At 57.9% G+C, this 11,716-nt stretch overlaps 1 protein-coding gene across 2 annotated transcripts; it reads left to right on the top strand.

The window, feature by feature from the left end:
• Positions 1–1,849: 1,849 nt before the first annotated feature.
• On the top strand, positions 1,850–11,353 carry NCOA5 (nuclear receptor coactivator 5). Of its 2 annotated transcripts, none has more exons than XM_081948412.1 (8): positions 1,850–1,944; positions 5,337–5,403; positions 7,006–7,251; positions 7,330–7,445; positions 7,528–7,654; positions 7,779–7,978; positions 9,800–10,123; positions 10,248–11,353. In XM_081948412.1, exons 2-8 carry the CDS (start codon positions 5,366–5,368, stop codon positions 10,865–10,867), a joined length of 1,671 nt encoding a protein of 556 aa, XP_081804538.1. In that variant the 5' UTR covers positions 1,850–1,944; positions 5,337–5,365; the 3' UTR covers positions 10,868–11,353. The 2 variants fall into 2 exon arrangements, with proteins under 2 accessions (XP_081804538.1, XP_081804539.1); XM_081948413.1 differs by having other exon boundaries at positions 1,851–1,944; positions 7,030–7,251.
• Positions 11,354–11,716: the final 363 nt, after the last annotated feature.

Raw genomic sequence — 11,716 nt, 5'->3', positions numbered from 1 at the left:
ACTAGGTACCTCACTTTCATTTTACATCATATATTCAATTACAATTAATATTTCTTTCCTTTCAGCAAACCTAATTCCCTTGCATTCTTAATTATCTATTTAATAACAATATACCTTTATGTAATCACTTATCTAATTCTGATTATTTTTACAACATAAAATAATTTTCCAACTATTTATGTTTATACATCACTACTTTCAATTATGCATAGTCCCATTAATCATCCATTAAGTATGTTTATGTTCATTGTTGTCCTTGTACATCATACATTCTAACAAAAAATATTGTTCCTTCATTTTTAAACAACGTATTCTAAATGCTCACTTCATAAATATACCAATCTTTCATTACTTCCTTATTAAACTATCAACAACAAAATATCTTTATAATATACATCACTACCTACAGTTAAGCATAATAGCTGATTTAATTCTTGTGGGTAACTAGACAGAGGACTAGTTGCTTGTGGCAAAAACTTCCCAGTAAATAAGGCTGTATCTAGTAAAAGCCGAGAGTTTTATTTTTATTCACTTAATTTTCCAAAGCTCCTGCCGGTAGGACAAAGAGCAACGGGTTGAAACCGGTAGGGAGAGATCCAACCTGAAAATAAAGAGGCATTTCCTGACAATCCCTGGAAGGGCTTCCCTCCAGCCCCACCAACAGGGGCACCTGGGAGAAGGAGGGTCCTGGGGAGCAGGAGGAGAAAGCAGCCCAACCTACATCCAGCACATCACAACCAGACTTCGTGTTATTGCCCAAAGCAACCTGGTCAGGGGAAAATGGAAGGCCGAAGGGGGAGGGGAGGGAGGGATCCTAAATGTTTCATTCGTAGTGGATGCTCAGAAAACAAATCTCCATGGTGGCGCGTCTCTTCCCCCCCCCCACCGCCAATGGAAATAAAATCAGACTTTATGGCAAAAATAGAACTTGAAAGAACACCCTTTTTTCTCAGATTCCAGAACCTACCAGAAACAGAAAATGAAGATCTTAAGGATATTATGACTACAATTTTAGCAGAATATATTAAGAGAAACAAAAAACAGTTGTGGTGGGATATGGATCTGGTTTACAGGATTAATTCAGCATATGCTACAACACACAATGTTCCAAGGGAGGTACATGTCAAGTTTCTTAGGAGGACCACGAGGGGTGAGGTGCTAGGGGCCCAAAGGGAGGGACCATTAAAATATAAAGATAATTACCATTATACCAAATATAAAGATAATTACCAAAAGAATTACCATTCTTAAGCACATTCCGAAAAAAATAAGGGAAAAAAGGAGGAAGCATTCCTCCTCATCAAATAAATTATACAATAAAGGAGTTTGGTTTAGAATGGTTATTGCCAGAGGGAATGTTGATTTTTTGGGAGGGAAACAGAATTAGAATTAATACAGTGGGGGAGGCAGAAGCCTTCATCAAAAAACACAGTTCCCTCCTAGAGGATGAAAATAGGGGAAGTGGTGAAAAAGGTAATAATGTGCAAGATATGAAGGAGGTGGGGGGGGGCTGTGGCTCCGTCTGGGGAGCAATATCGAAAAGGCTCAGGTCACAAAAATAAATGTATTTGAAATACTATGGTAATTGTCGATATACGGGTCAGAGGGGGCCCAACGGGGGGGGGGGCAGGAAGGGGGGCACCAACGACCCCGAAAGCAAAAGAGCTCGACTCCGCCCCTCCCGTCCGGAGAGTCTGAGCTTCTGGTCTCTCCTCCGGCCAGCCGCCCGGAGGATTGTGGGAATTGAAGTCCGAGGCGCCGCGAAGGCGGCCAGACGAAAGCACAGGGGCGGATTGGCCAGCGGCAGAGAAAGGGGCGGGGTCGGTCGCGACGGAAGACCCGGAAGCGGAAAAGCCGCCCACACCCTCTGGTGGGCGTGGCGTCGCGAGAAGGCCGTTGCCGCGTCGTGAGGCGAGAGGAGAGCGGCCGGGCCCGTCTGTCCCGGTGAGTGAGCGAGCGCGCGCGGCGGCGGCGGCGGCGGCGGCGGCGTCGATGGCGGGCGGGGCGGGGTTCGCGCGGGCGCTCCTCCCCCTCCGGGAGGCCGGCAATAAACGCTCCTTTCCCGCTGTGGCTGTTGTGTTCTTTGGCGCTCGTGCCCGCCTCCTCCGCGCGCGCCCCCGACGCCGCAGGTGGGGGCGCTCCCAGGAGGGTCCCACGCGGAGACCCGGAATGTCCCCCCGGCAGCCGGCCGGGCATGCTGGGCCCTGGAGTCTCCTCGGTCTCGGAGCCCTTTGGCGACCCCGCTGGGCGAGGCGGGCGCAGGGGTGGGGGAAGCGGCGTCGGCAGGGGCCCCCTCCAGGCCTCCGTCCGCGGCAGCGCCCGCAGCTGGGAAGGGCCGGGCCGGCGGGGAGGCTGAGGCGCCGCTGGGCGGGAGGGCGGTCGCTCCTCCCTGGGGGGCATTTCGGTCTTCCGGCGCCTGAGCCGCTGCGGCTGCGTCCCCGGGCCCGTCTCGCTCGGAGGGGAGGAAGGGAGGGGGGGGAGGTTCTTAGAAGGCGGCTTCCTCCCTGGCGGCCAGTCGGAGGCTCCTCTGGGGCTCTTTAGCGGCAGGTTCTCCCGGACTGGCCTGGGAGCCGCTTCCCATTCGGTCCCCGAGGAGGCTGCCAGGCTCCCTGCGAGGGGGTGGGGGGCGGGAGGCACGTGGCCGCCGGGCCCTCCGGAGAATTTGAGAGGCGAAGCAGAGCTGGGCGGGGGTGAGGGAGGGGAACGGGCGGGCGCTCCAGCCATGCCGGAATCCAGCCCGAAGAAGAACCGGAGCTTTTGGGCCTTTCTGTGGAATCGGGCGAAGCGCCTTGTCAGTAGATCTGCAGCCAAGGAGCCGACCCGGAAGACGGAACGAAGGAGATGCTGACAAGATAGGCCTCTGCCGCGCTCCAGGCTGCCCGTCTTGGGGTCAGTTGGGGACTCTGGGTCACCAAGCTAGGATTATTCTGAAGCCTCGGAAGGAAGGAAAGAAGGAGAGAAAGGAAGGAAGGAAGGAAAGAAGGAGAGAAAGGAAGGAAGGAAGGAAAGAAGGAGAGAAAGGAAGGAAAGAAGGAGAGGAAGGAAGGAAGGAAAGAAGGCAGGCAGGACTCCCCCCCCCTGAGGAGAACGGGGTCTTCCAAAGCCCCCCCCCCCATGGCAGAGGAAATGTCAATCATCCGCTCTGCTCTTCCTTGCTGGCCGGCCCAGGGCAGGTTGCTAGAGAGCCTTGGAGACCAGAGCTCTGCTCTGCCTCTTCAGCACTGGCTCCCTTCATTGGGATGCCTTTTCCCTCCCTCCCTCCCTCCCTCCCTCGAATAGGCTTCTGCTTGGAGGAAGGAGGTCAGGGGGCATATTTCCTTTCTTTTCCCCCCCCCCCCCCGGCACCCTTCCCCGTGCCCACACGCCTCTCCCGCCCTTTCTCCCTGCCCAGCCACAGGGAGGGTCTGAGGCAGGGATTCCGGAGAAGCTGGCGGCAGCTTCCTATCGCCCAGGTCAGTGCAGCCACATGGGCACCCGGAGGAGCTCTGCCACTAGAAACCCCTTTTCCCCTCTTCAGGCCGTCCTCGGGTTATGACCTGGGTGGAGACCGGGATTGCCACTGCGGATCCATGCAGTCCTAAAGGAGGTGCCCTATGACCACACCGACTTAATTGCAATGCAGTCCCAGCATTCCCAACTGTGGCCGTTAACTGAGATTCACAGGTCATTAAGTGAGCACCTACCCCAATCCCCAATTCTGGGCTTGGCCCCCTCAAAGCCCCCAGCCTCATTAGGGTTATAACTGCCCGCAGCGCCCCACGTCTGCCTATCTCCCCTGACCATTTCTGCCTTGCCCTTCAGCAAGCAGCCCCAGAACCATCCCGGCCTGCTTGCAGGGCTCAGGAAAGCTGTAGCCCCCTCAACCAGTCCCAGCCGCCCTGGAGCCCTTGCGCTCCGAGACCCCTGCCGCCCTCTGCCCCACCGCCCTGGCTGTTTTCTCGCCCCCCACTGGTGAGGAGGTATGCCCAGCTGTTCCCTGACCTGTGCCGGCTACTTCTTGAGGTTCACCAGAGTCCCCTGCCTGGCCCACCTTCGAACGGTTGTCCCTGGTTGGGTCTAGCAGGGCCGGAATAGAGCCAGGAGGAAGGCGGCGGTGAGAGTGGAGGCCCCGGAGGGAAAGTGGCCGTTGCTAGGGAATAAGCTGTAATTCCAGGGGACGCTGGGGGTGGGGCATGGGCAGCTTCCACTGACCCTTGCTGGGCTTACTCTTGGACAGCAGGTAGATGGGGTGATCCCCAAGATCGCTCTCAATGCTCAATCAATCTAGGGTTGGGAGGGACATTGGGGGGGAGGGGGGTCTTCTAGCCCAATCCCCTGCTCAAGACCCCATACCATTTCAGACAAATAGCTGTTCATCAGGCAGCCCTTTCCTCAGCCTTCATCCGTCCAAGGTTGGAAAAAGGAGGACCCAGATTGTTGGGTGGGGGGGAAGATGCTAAAGTGGACTTTTATTTAGCCAGGGAAATGACTTAACAGCCCTGCATCCTGCCTGGCAGCGTGTGCCGCCAATGTCCGAGCAGAGTTGTGATTGGGCCCAAGGCTGGGGAGAAGCGGGGGCCCCTTTGGAGGCAGCGGGGCAGCCCTGCGAAAGCCTTGCCAATCCAGGGGGCAGAAGAAGGAGCCTCGGCAGAGTCTTGTGGGACATTCCTGGCGCTTCCCTCACCTCTCGTGGCTTAGGACGAAGTTGTGGGTGCCTGCGTGGCTTCTGCGTGTGTCTGTCCCCTTCTGCCTCCTCTCCTCTGAAAACAACGGGGAGTCATTTTGGAGAAGCCTCTGCTCCAATTTCTGTATGACAAACTGGCAGGCCTTCCGCCCGGGAACGGCTCTGGGGCCAGGAGGGGGCCAGCGGTCACGCCCGTTTAGGAGAACCTGCCTCTCCAAGCGTGGCTGACCCAGGCTCAGCAGGAGGGAATCCAGTCTACCCTTTCACTGGGGTGGGGTGGGCCTTAAATATTTCCAGAGGCCGGTGGGATATTCAGATTTGTATAAGTAATTGAGGCCGGCTGATGGCCGGGTCCCACCAGGGAAGGGGTCCCTTCCCAGCCCATTTTGCCCATTTGCGGGGGCCGCGTTGAGTTCATCGTGGGCCTTCGTGTGCTGAAGCCGCTCGCGTCGCCCTGGCAGGTGTTAGCTGTGTTGGGGGCTGCCTCAGAACGGAGGCCTCCCCCGTCCACCTCCGCCTGCCGAATCCTGGATGCAAATAAAGGTTTTTTGACGCTCGTTGGTCCCTTGCGTGGATTTCCTGGCTTCACGTTTGTTGCTTTCTTTTCGATATTTACTGATGATCTTTTCTTTGTTTCATAGCATTGAACAGATGGGTTGATTATTCTTTTCAGATATTAATAAAGCGGCGGAAAGAAGAGAAATGAATAAGCCTCCCTCAAGGTCCAGCCCATCGCGAAGGTAAAGTACTCTGAAGCAACCAGTTGCCTGGCTCAGCGGCGCTGCCTCCCAGGCCCCAGTGGAGCCTCTCTGAGGGGAATCTGGCGGGATTCCCAGCCCCGGCCAACCTCCCGGGCGCCTCAGGTGAGGGAGGAGAACCTGCCTCTCTCTTCGACTCGAGGGCGTCCCTGGTGAGCGCCTTGGGCGGCCCCACCATGGGCCGCCATGGGGGTTGCGTTGAGGGCAGAGACCTCAGGGGAGCAGCTCCCCTTACGGAGGCAGCCCTGCTTGGCCACCACGTTGCCCCGAAGATGGACGCGAGATCTCCTTTGGCAGAGGATTCTTCGGTCCTCCCTTGGCACTCCACCTGCGTTGTGCCCACCACACGTGGGCGGTTCTGTTGGCATCAGCACAGAGCTGTGCGCAGCCTCTGACCTGAAGACCCTTCCCACCAGGGCAGGAGCTGGGATGTACCGGGGGACCCTGGGTCAAAGCGCACGCATAGACCCAAGCATTGCTCTTGATGCTGATGGGCGGCGCGCATGCAGGTGCCTGAGCCTGGCTTTGTCCGGGCGCTGTAGGCAAGACGCACGCGGATGCCTGGGCATTGCCTTGACCCCGGTGCCATTGGGAAGAAAGCGGCAGTGTTGGGGGGGGGCATCTGGTTGGAGTCCTTCTGGAGCTCCTGTCTCCTGCCTACATCTGCCACGCGCAGCGGAGGGCATCGCCCCAACTTCTCTTCACGGTTCTACCTGCTGCTGTCCTGCCCCAAATTTGCCTGGCTCTTCTTTAAGCAGACTTTGGGCATCCTTTCCGATTCTCTGGCCCTTCTTGTATCCCCATGGATGAGACGGTTCATGTGGACTTTGCAAAAACAGACTTATGTGAAGTCAAAGAATCCTTAAATACATTGTCCTAATCGGCACGAAGCTTTTGGTGAGGGATGCCACGTGTTAAAGCACAGTCATTCCACGTCTCCTGAATTCTCCGCGGGTCGCTGCGCAGCAGGGTAGGGGTCTCTTGCAGTTGTTCCAGCAGCCCTGATGCTCTGGTGGGGAGGGGAGGGCTTCCTTGGCCGTTTTGGCCCTTCTGGGAGATTGGCTCTCCCTGCCTATCTCTCAGGAGTTTGGCCCCCTCCTGTCCTAAGTAGGGTTGTGTCATGGCTCCCGGGAAGTGCCACCATGGCCGTTTCCAAGTGGGGAGTTGCTCCAGGCTGGTGTGTGTGGGGGTGTCTCCCCCTTCCCCCCAGGACAGTCAGCTTCCACCAGCCACCAGCTTCGGTGGCCCCATAAACTTCCTTCGGGGCCAAAGTGGGTCTTGCTGACCTCCAGCAGCGGGTCCCGAGACCGAGCCAGCCTCCTTTTGGAGCCAGGCGCTGTTAATGCTTGGGGTCTAGTCGGGGGGCCCTTGCCAGGGAAGGGAGGGCCGTGTAGGGCTGAAGATGCCTCCCAGATTTCTTTCCTGCCTTGGGAATCTTCCATCGTTTGCCTTGCACTGCTTGCTTGCTGTGGAGATGAGCGCTAGGCTACGCCCCAGAGGGAGGCCAAGATTGCGCGGCTGCCTTTCTAGACTCTGACGTGGACAATGGTCTGGTTCCCTCCCCTGACCCCCTTCCCTCTTAAGGGCTTTTCCCGCTCCTTCTGGCAGGGAGCCCATCCCTTTCGGCGAGAGAGACGTGAGGAGGGATCGCTCTCCCAATCGGGGCAGCCCGCGCAGAGATGGCAGGAATGGTCGAGAGTCCCGGGACGGACGGGACCTTCGGGCGCGAGAGTTGCGGGGAGGCAGAGATCATCGAGACCCCCGGGATGTGCGAGATTCTCGAGAGCCTCTCTACGACCGCTTCAGGGAGGCCAGAGAGCCACAGTACAGGTAGGCGCAGGGGAGGTGGGCTGCTGGGGAGGGGTCGGGCCCCACCCGGCTGACAGGCTGCTGTTGGCCTCTCTGCAGGCGAGAGGAAGGCTATGACCGCTACACCCGTCTCGACGACTATGGCCGCAGGCGGGAGGAGCCCTCTTACGACCGCTACGGGGACCCCATGGACAGGCCCACCCTGAGCACCGAAGGTCAGGCACTGCCCAGATGCACATGGGGGGTGGGGGGGGTGGAGGCGAGGGCCCACCCTCACGCCGGCAATCTTCCCTGCAGAGCGCATGAAGAGGGAGGAGAGGCGCCGGGAAGAGCTCTACCGGCAGTTCTTTGAGGACATCAAGAAGTGCATTGATGCCGAGCGGCCAGTGGATTGCTCCGTCATCGTGGTCAACAAGCAGACCAAGTAGGTGGCTGAGGGGGGCATCAGCTGGGCAGGGCCAGCCTGGGGCTCCTTTGTCAAGGCCCTGCTGGTTCCCTTTGGCAGATGCCCCAGGCAGACTCTGTTCTCTGGGCTTCACCCAACGCAGGGATTACGCCGAGTCGGTGGGGCGCAAGGTGCGCGACCTGGGCATGATGGTGGACCTGATCTTTCTCAACTCGGAGATGTCCTTGCAGCAAGCCCTGGACGACGTGAGCCAGGGGGGCTCTGCCTTCGCCATCGTCATCACCCCCCAACACCAGGTCCACCACTCCTGCACCGTCAACATCATGTTTGGCACCCCCCAAGGTAGACGCTCCTCTGCTGGCCCCGCTGGGCGCATCCAGGGAGTGCCGGGCATCCCCCCCTGCCCCCCCCGATCCCCCCCCCCCCGGGGTCGCTTGGCTTGAGGCTTAGTGAGGGCCAGCCAGGATGACCGGCTCCGTGGTTTGATTAAGCAGGGCATAATTGGTGTCATGCAAGTTGCCCGGGGTGTGTGTGGTCAGATTGTACTTGCGGTTCCAGCTTCAATTAGGCCTCATAACAACCCCCCCCCCCCAAGCTGCCTCGGGACGCTGCGTGAGTTATGCCGTCTTCCGTGCTCTTTGCCTTTGGATCCCGAACGTATCCCGCCCTTCCTATTCCTCAAAATTCAGCTGCTTCATTTGGAATTTAATTGCATTGAAAAATTTGAGGAGGGAGATTGACTTGGGGATCTCAGAAGAACCTTGGCAAAGTTTGGTCAGGCATTCAGAGAGGTTAAAACGCACAAAAGCCCCCAGCATGAGGAGCGGGGGCTGCAGGAAGCCCCCTCGAATCCCATCCAGCGGCCTGCGGAGCTGGCAGCAGATTCTGACAGTGAGGAGGCTGGGGAGGAACCTGGGCCAGTCCTGGAGTCTGGGGAAGGCTCGGACGAGGGCTCTGGTCGTTATGGGCTGCCTCCGGAGTCTTACATCAGCGAGGCAGAAGAACGACGAGAGCCTGTTCCCAGTATGCACATGCGCAGAGCTGCCAGAAGGCCAGAACAGTTAAGAAAACAGGGAGTAAGGCTTGGGAGTAAGGCTTGGAGATGCTTGGCCCCTCCCATAAGACATAAAAGAGGAGCGAACGGGAGGTGAGCCTTTGCAGGAAGCAGTTAGTTCATCCGGTCGGTTCAAGCTTTGAAAAGTTCTGTTTGACTTGGTGCTAAGTTTGGCCTTGCTCTGCATTTGGCAATTGGGCCTCTGGCAGCGTTTCAAGGGAGATAAAGGGGGGTGTGGATCAACATTTCCCTGAAAGACTCTGGCAACTCGAGCAGACGCCTGTCGCAACCTTCACACGCAGGGTGTGAAGCCTTGGGGACTGTTAATGACCCTCGTTCCCAGCCATATCAATAAAAGAAGGTTTTGGGGGCTAACATCCTGATTTTTTTAAATTTAATAAATCCTGTCTTTTTTTAAATTTTAAATTTTTATTGTATATTGGGTTTTTATTAAACAGGGTATGTTAATGGTTTTAATTGTCTAAATGTTGTAATCTATTACCTCCTCCGTGCATGTATGTCTTTGTATATATGTATGTTTATATATGTCCTAGTGTACGCCGCCCCGAGTCCTGTCTGGAAAGGGAGCGGCTAATAAATTCAAATTTATTATTTATTATTTATTTACGCTTTCTCTGGAAGCCTCAGTCAGAACACCAGTTTGTGAGAGAGGCAGTCCTGGCATTAACTGGGCACTGCGGGGAGTGAGGCTCTTTGTGCCCTAGTCGCACTTGGAGCCCTCCCTGTAAGTATTATGGGCTGTGGAAGCCTCTTTAGGAGGCCGCCAGGTGGACTTAGCCCCCCCCCCCTCCCCCGGCTTTGTCCTTTGTGATGCACAGCAGGTGGTTGCCTCCCCCCTGCCTCACTCCCCCACTCTGGGGCTCTCACAAAGCCATGAAAACTTGGTAGGGGTCCGTCCATCTGTCCGTCCGTCCCAGGGTCTGCCCGGGTTTCTCCTGCTGGATCCAGGTGGGTTTTCTTTTCGGGAGGGGCTAGATCCATGGTATTCTAGTTTTCTTTCAATTGTAAGCTGTCCAGAGCAGCGAATTGGACGTAGGGCTGACTCATGGCCCCCGGCAGCTTCTCCTCCTCCTCCTCTTCCCACTCAGAGCACCGGAACATGCCGCAGGCAGATGCCATGGTGCTGGTGGCCAAGAACTACGAGCGCTACAAGTCCGAGGTCCGTGAGAAGGAGCGGGAGGAGATCGCCAGGCGGGCAGCCAAGATGGCCGACGAAACCATTCTGCAGGAGCGGGAGCGCCCCCTGCCAGCCGAGGAGGGTCTCCGTGGGGCCCACCCCCCAGCCATGCAGGCCCTCCTGAACCTGCTGGCAGACAACCGATACCTGACCGGGGAGGAGACGGACAAGATCATCAACTACCTGCGGGAACGCAAGGAACGGCAGCTACGCGCCACCGCCGAGCCCCTTTCCGGTAAGCCCTGGCTGAGGGGGCGGCCCGGTCCTCTTTGGCCCCCACAGAGTGCTGGGTGGGGGGAGGGCAGTCAAGGTATAGAAGGCTGTGGGGCAGGGCTCACCTTGCCGGCTTACCTCCTCAGCTTCGCTTCCCAGGCAGACGATGGGAGCCGCGTCGGGATCCTTGGTGTCCGCTTCCCAGGGACACCAGAGCAGCCAGCCGCTGCCAGCCTCCGCCACAGCCGCCGGGCCCTCCAACCCTCAGCAGGAGCTGCAGGCCAAGATCCTCAGCCTCTTCAACAGTGGGGCAGCCACCGCCTCGGTGAACGTGGCAACCGGGGGCGGCTCGGGGGTGGGGGGCTCTCCCAATCCAGGCTTTGCTTCCGGGCCCAGCACCTCTGGCCGTGCCCCCCAGATGGGCGTGGCCGGCGTCCCCCAGTCTCAGCAGCGAGCTCCGTCCCAGGCCGCCCAGTTCCCCAACCACCCGGGCTCCTCCAGGGTGTCCGGTCCCCGGCCTTCGGCCCCCCCGCAGTCATCCCAGCCCCTTTACCAGAGCCGGCCCCCTGCACCCAATAACGCGGCCCCCTCGCGGCCGGCCCCCTCCCTGGGGATCAACTTCGACAACCCCAGCGTGCAGAAGGCCTTGGACACCCTGATCCAGAGCGGCCCCGCACTCTCCCACCTGGTCAACCAGACGGTGGGCCAGGCCCGTGCCGTGGCCCCTGCCCAGCAGGCTGTGGGCTCCTACCAGCGGCATTACTGATGCCCGCTGGGCTTTTGGCTGCCCGCTGCAGGGATATTCTGGATGGTGCATGTCTCTCCCCCTCTCCACCCACCAGGCAGACTAGGGCTGGAGAAGGCAGCGACCCCCCCCCCCCTCTGCCTCTGGGACACCCCCCCCCCCCACATGCCCTGCTCCTTCCTTTCCCATTGGGGAAAGAAGGGGCGCAATTCTCCTGAGCAACAAGGAGCAGGCCAGGGCTGGCCAAGGGGGTGTGGGTGTGGGGGAGTGGGCTTAAGGGCCGATCTGTGACTGCTCTTGTAACACCCCTCCCCCCCCTTTGGTTTAATGTTGTAAAATTTGAAAGTTAAGTTTTGGGGGACCTGAGATGCCCCTTTCTTTTACAAGTGGCTCTTGGCAGAGATCGGTTCCTGCTCTTTGATGGTTTGGTTATGCAGAGGCCTCCTCTGTCCTGTTGGCAGGAGGACACACATTTTTAATAAAATTTACATAATGTATATATTGAAACTGGCGTCCATTTCTGTGATTTCAGACTGGCTGAGGGAGGGGATGAGCTGCCCCAGCGCCCGCGTTCCCCCTTGGCCTACCAGGGATGGTCGGATGCCCCTTGGCGGTTTCCCCCGCAGCTTCTGCCTTCCCCTCCGAAGGTCCCCCTTTCAAAAGGCAACTGGAGCCCTTCGGTTTTCCTGGAAGCGGCTTCAGTTCTTGGGGTGAGAAGCCAAACGCTTGGAAGGAAGAAAAGCCTTTTGAAAAGCGCCTTCGGAACAGCCAGTATCTTCGCCTCTCATGACCCCCGTGGGGGTGGGGGGGCCTTCTGTTGAGGATGAGCTCTTGCCCGACCTGAAGATGCCGGCCTGGGGGGGGGGGGCA

The sequence above is a fragment of the Natrix helvetica genome, assembly GCF_964273705.1.
Source record: "Natrix helvetica genome assembly, chromosome: 3".
Lineage (NCBI taxonomy): Eukaryota > Metazoa > Chordata > Lepidosauria > Squamata > Natricidae > Natrix > Natrix helvetica.
This window is presented reverse-complemented; position numbering and strand designations above follow the sequence as displayed.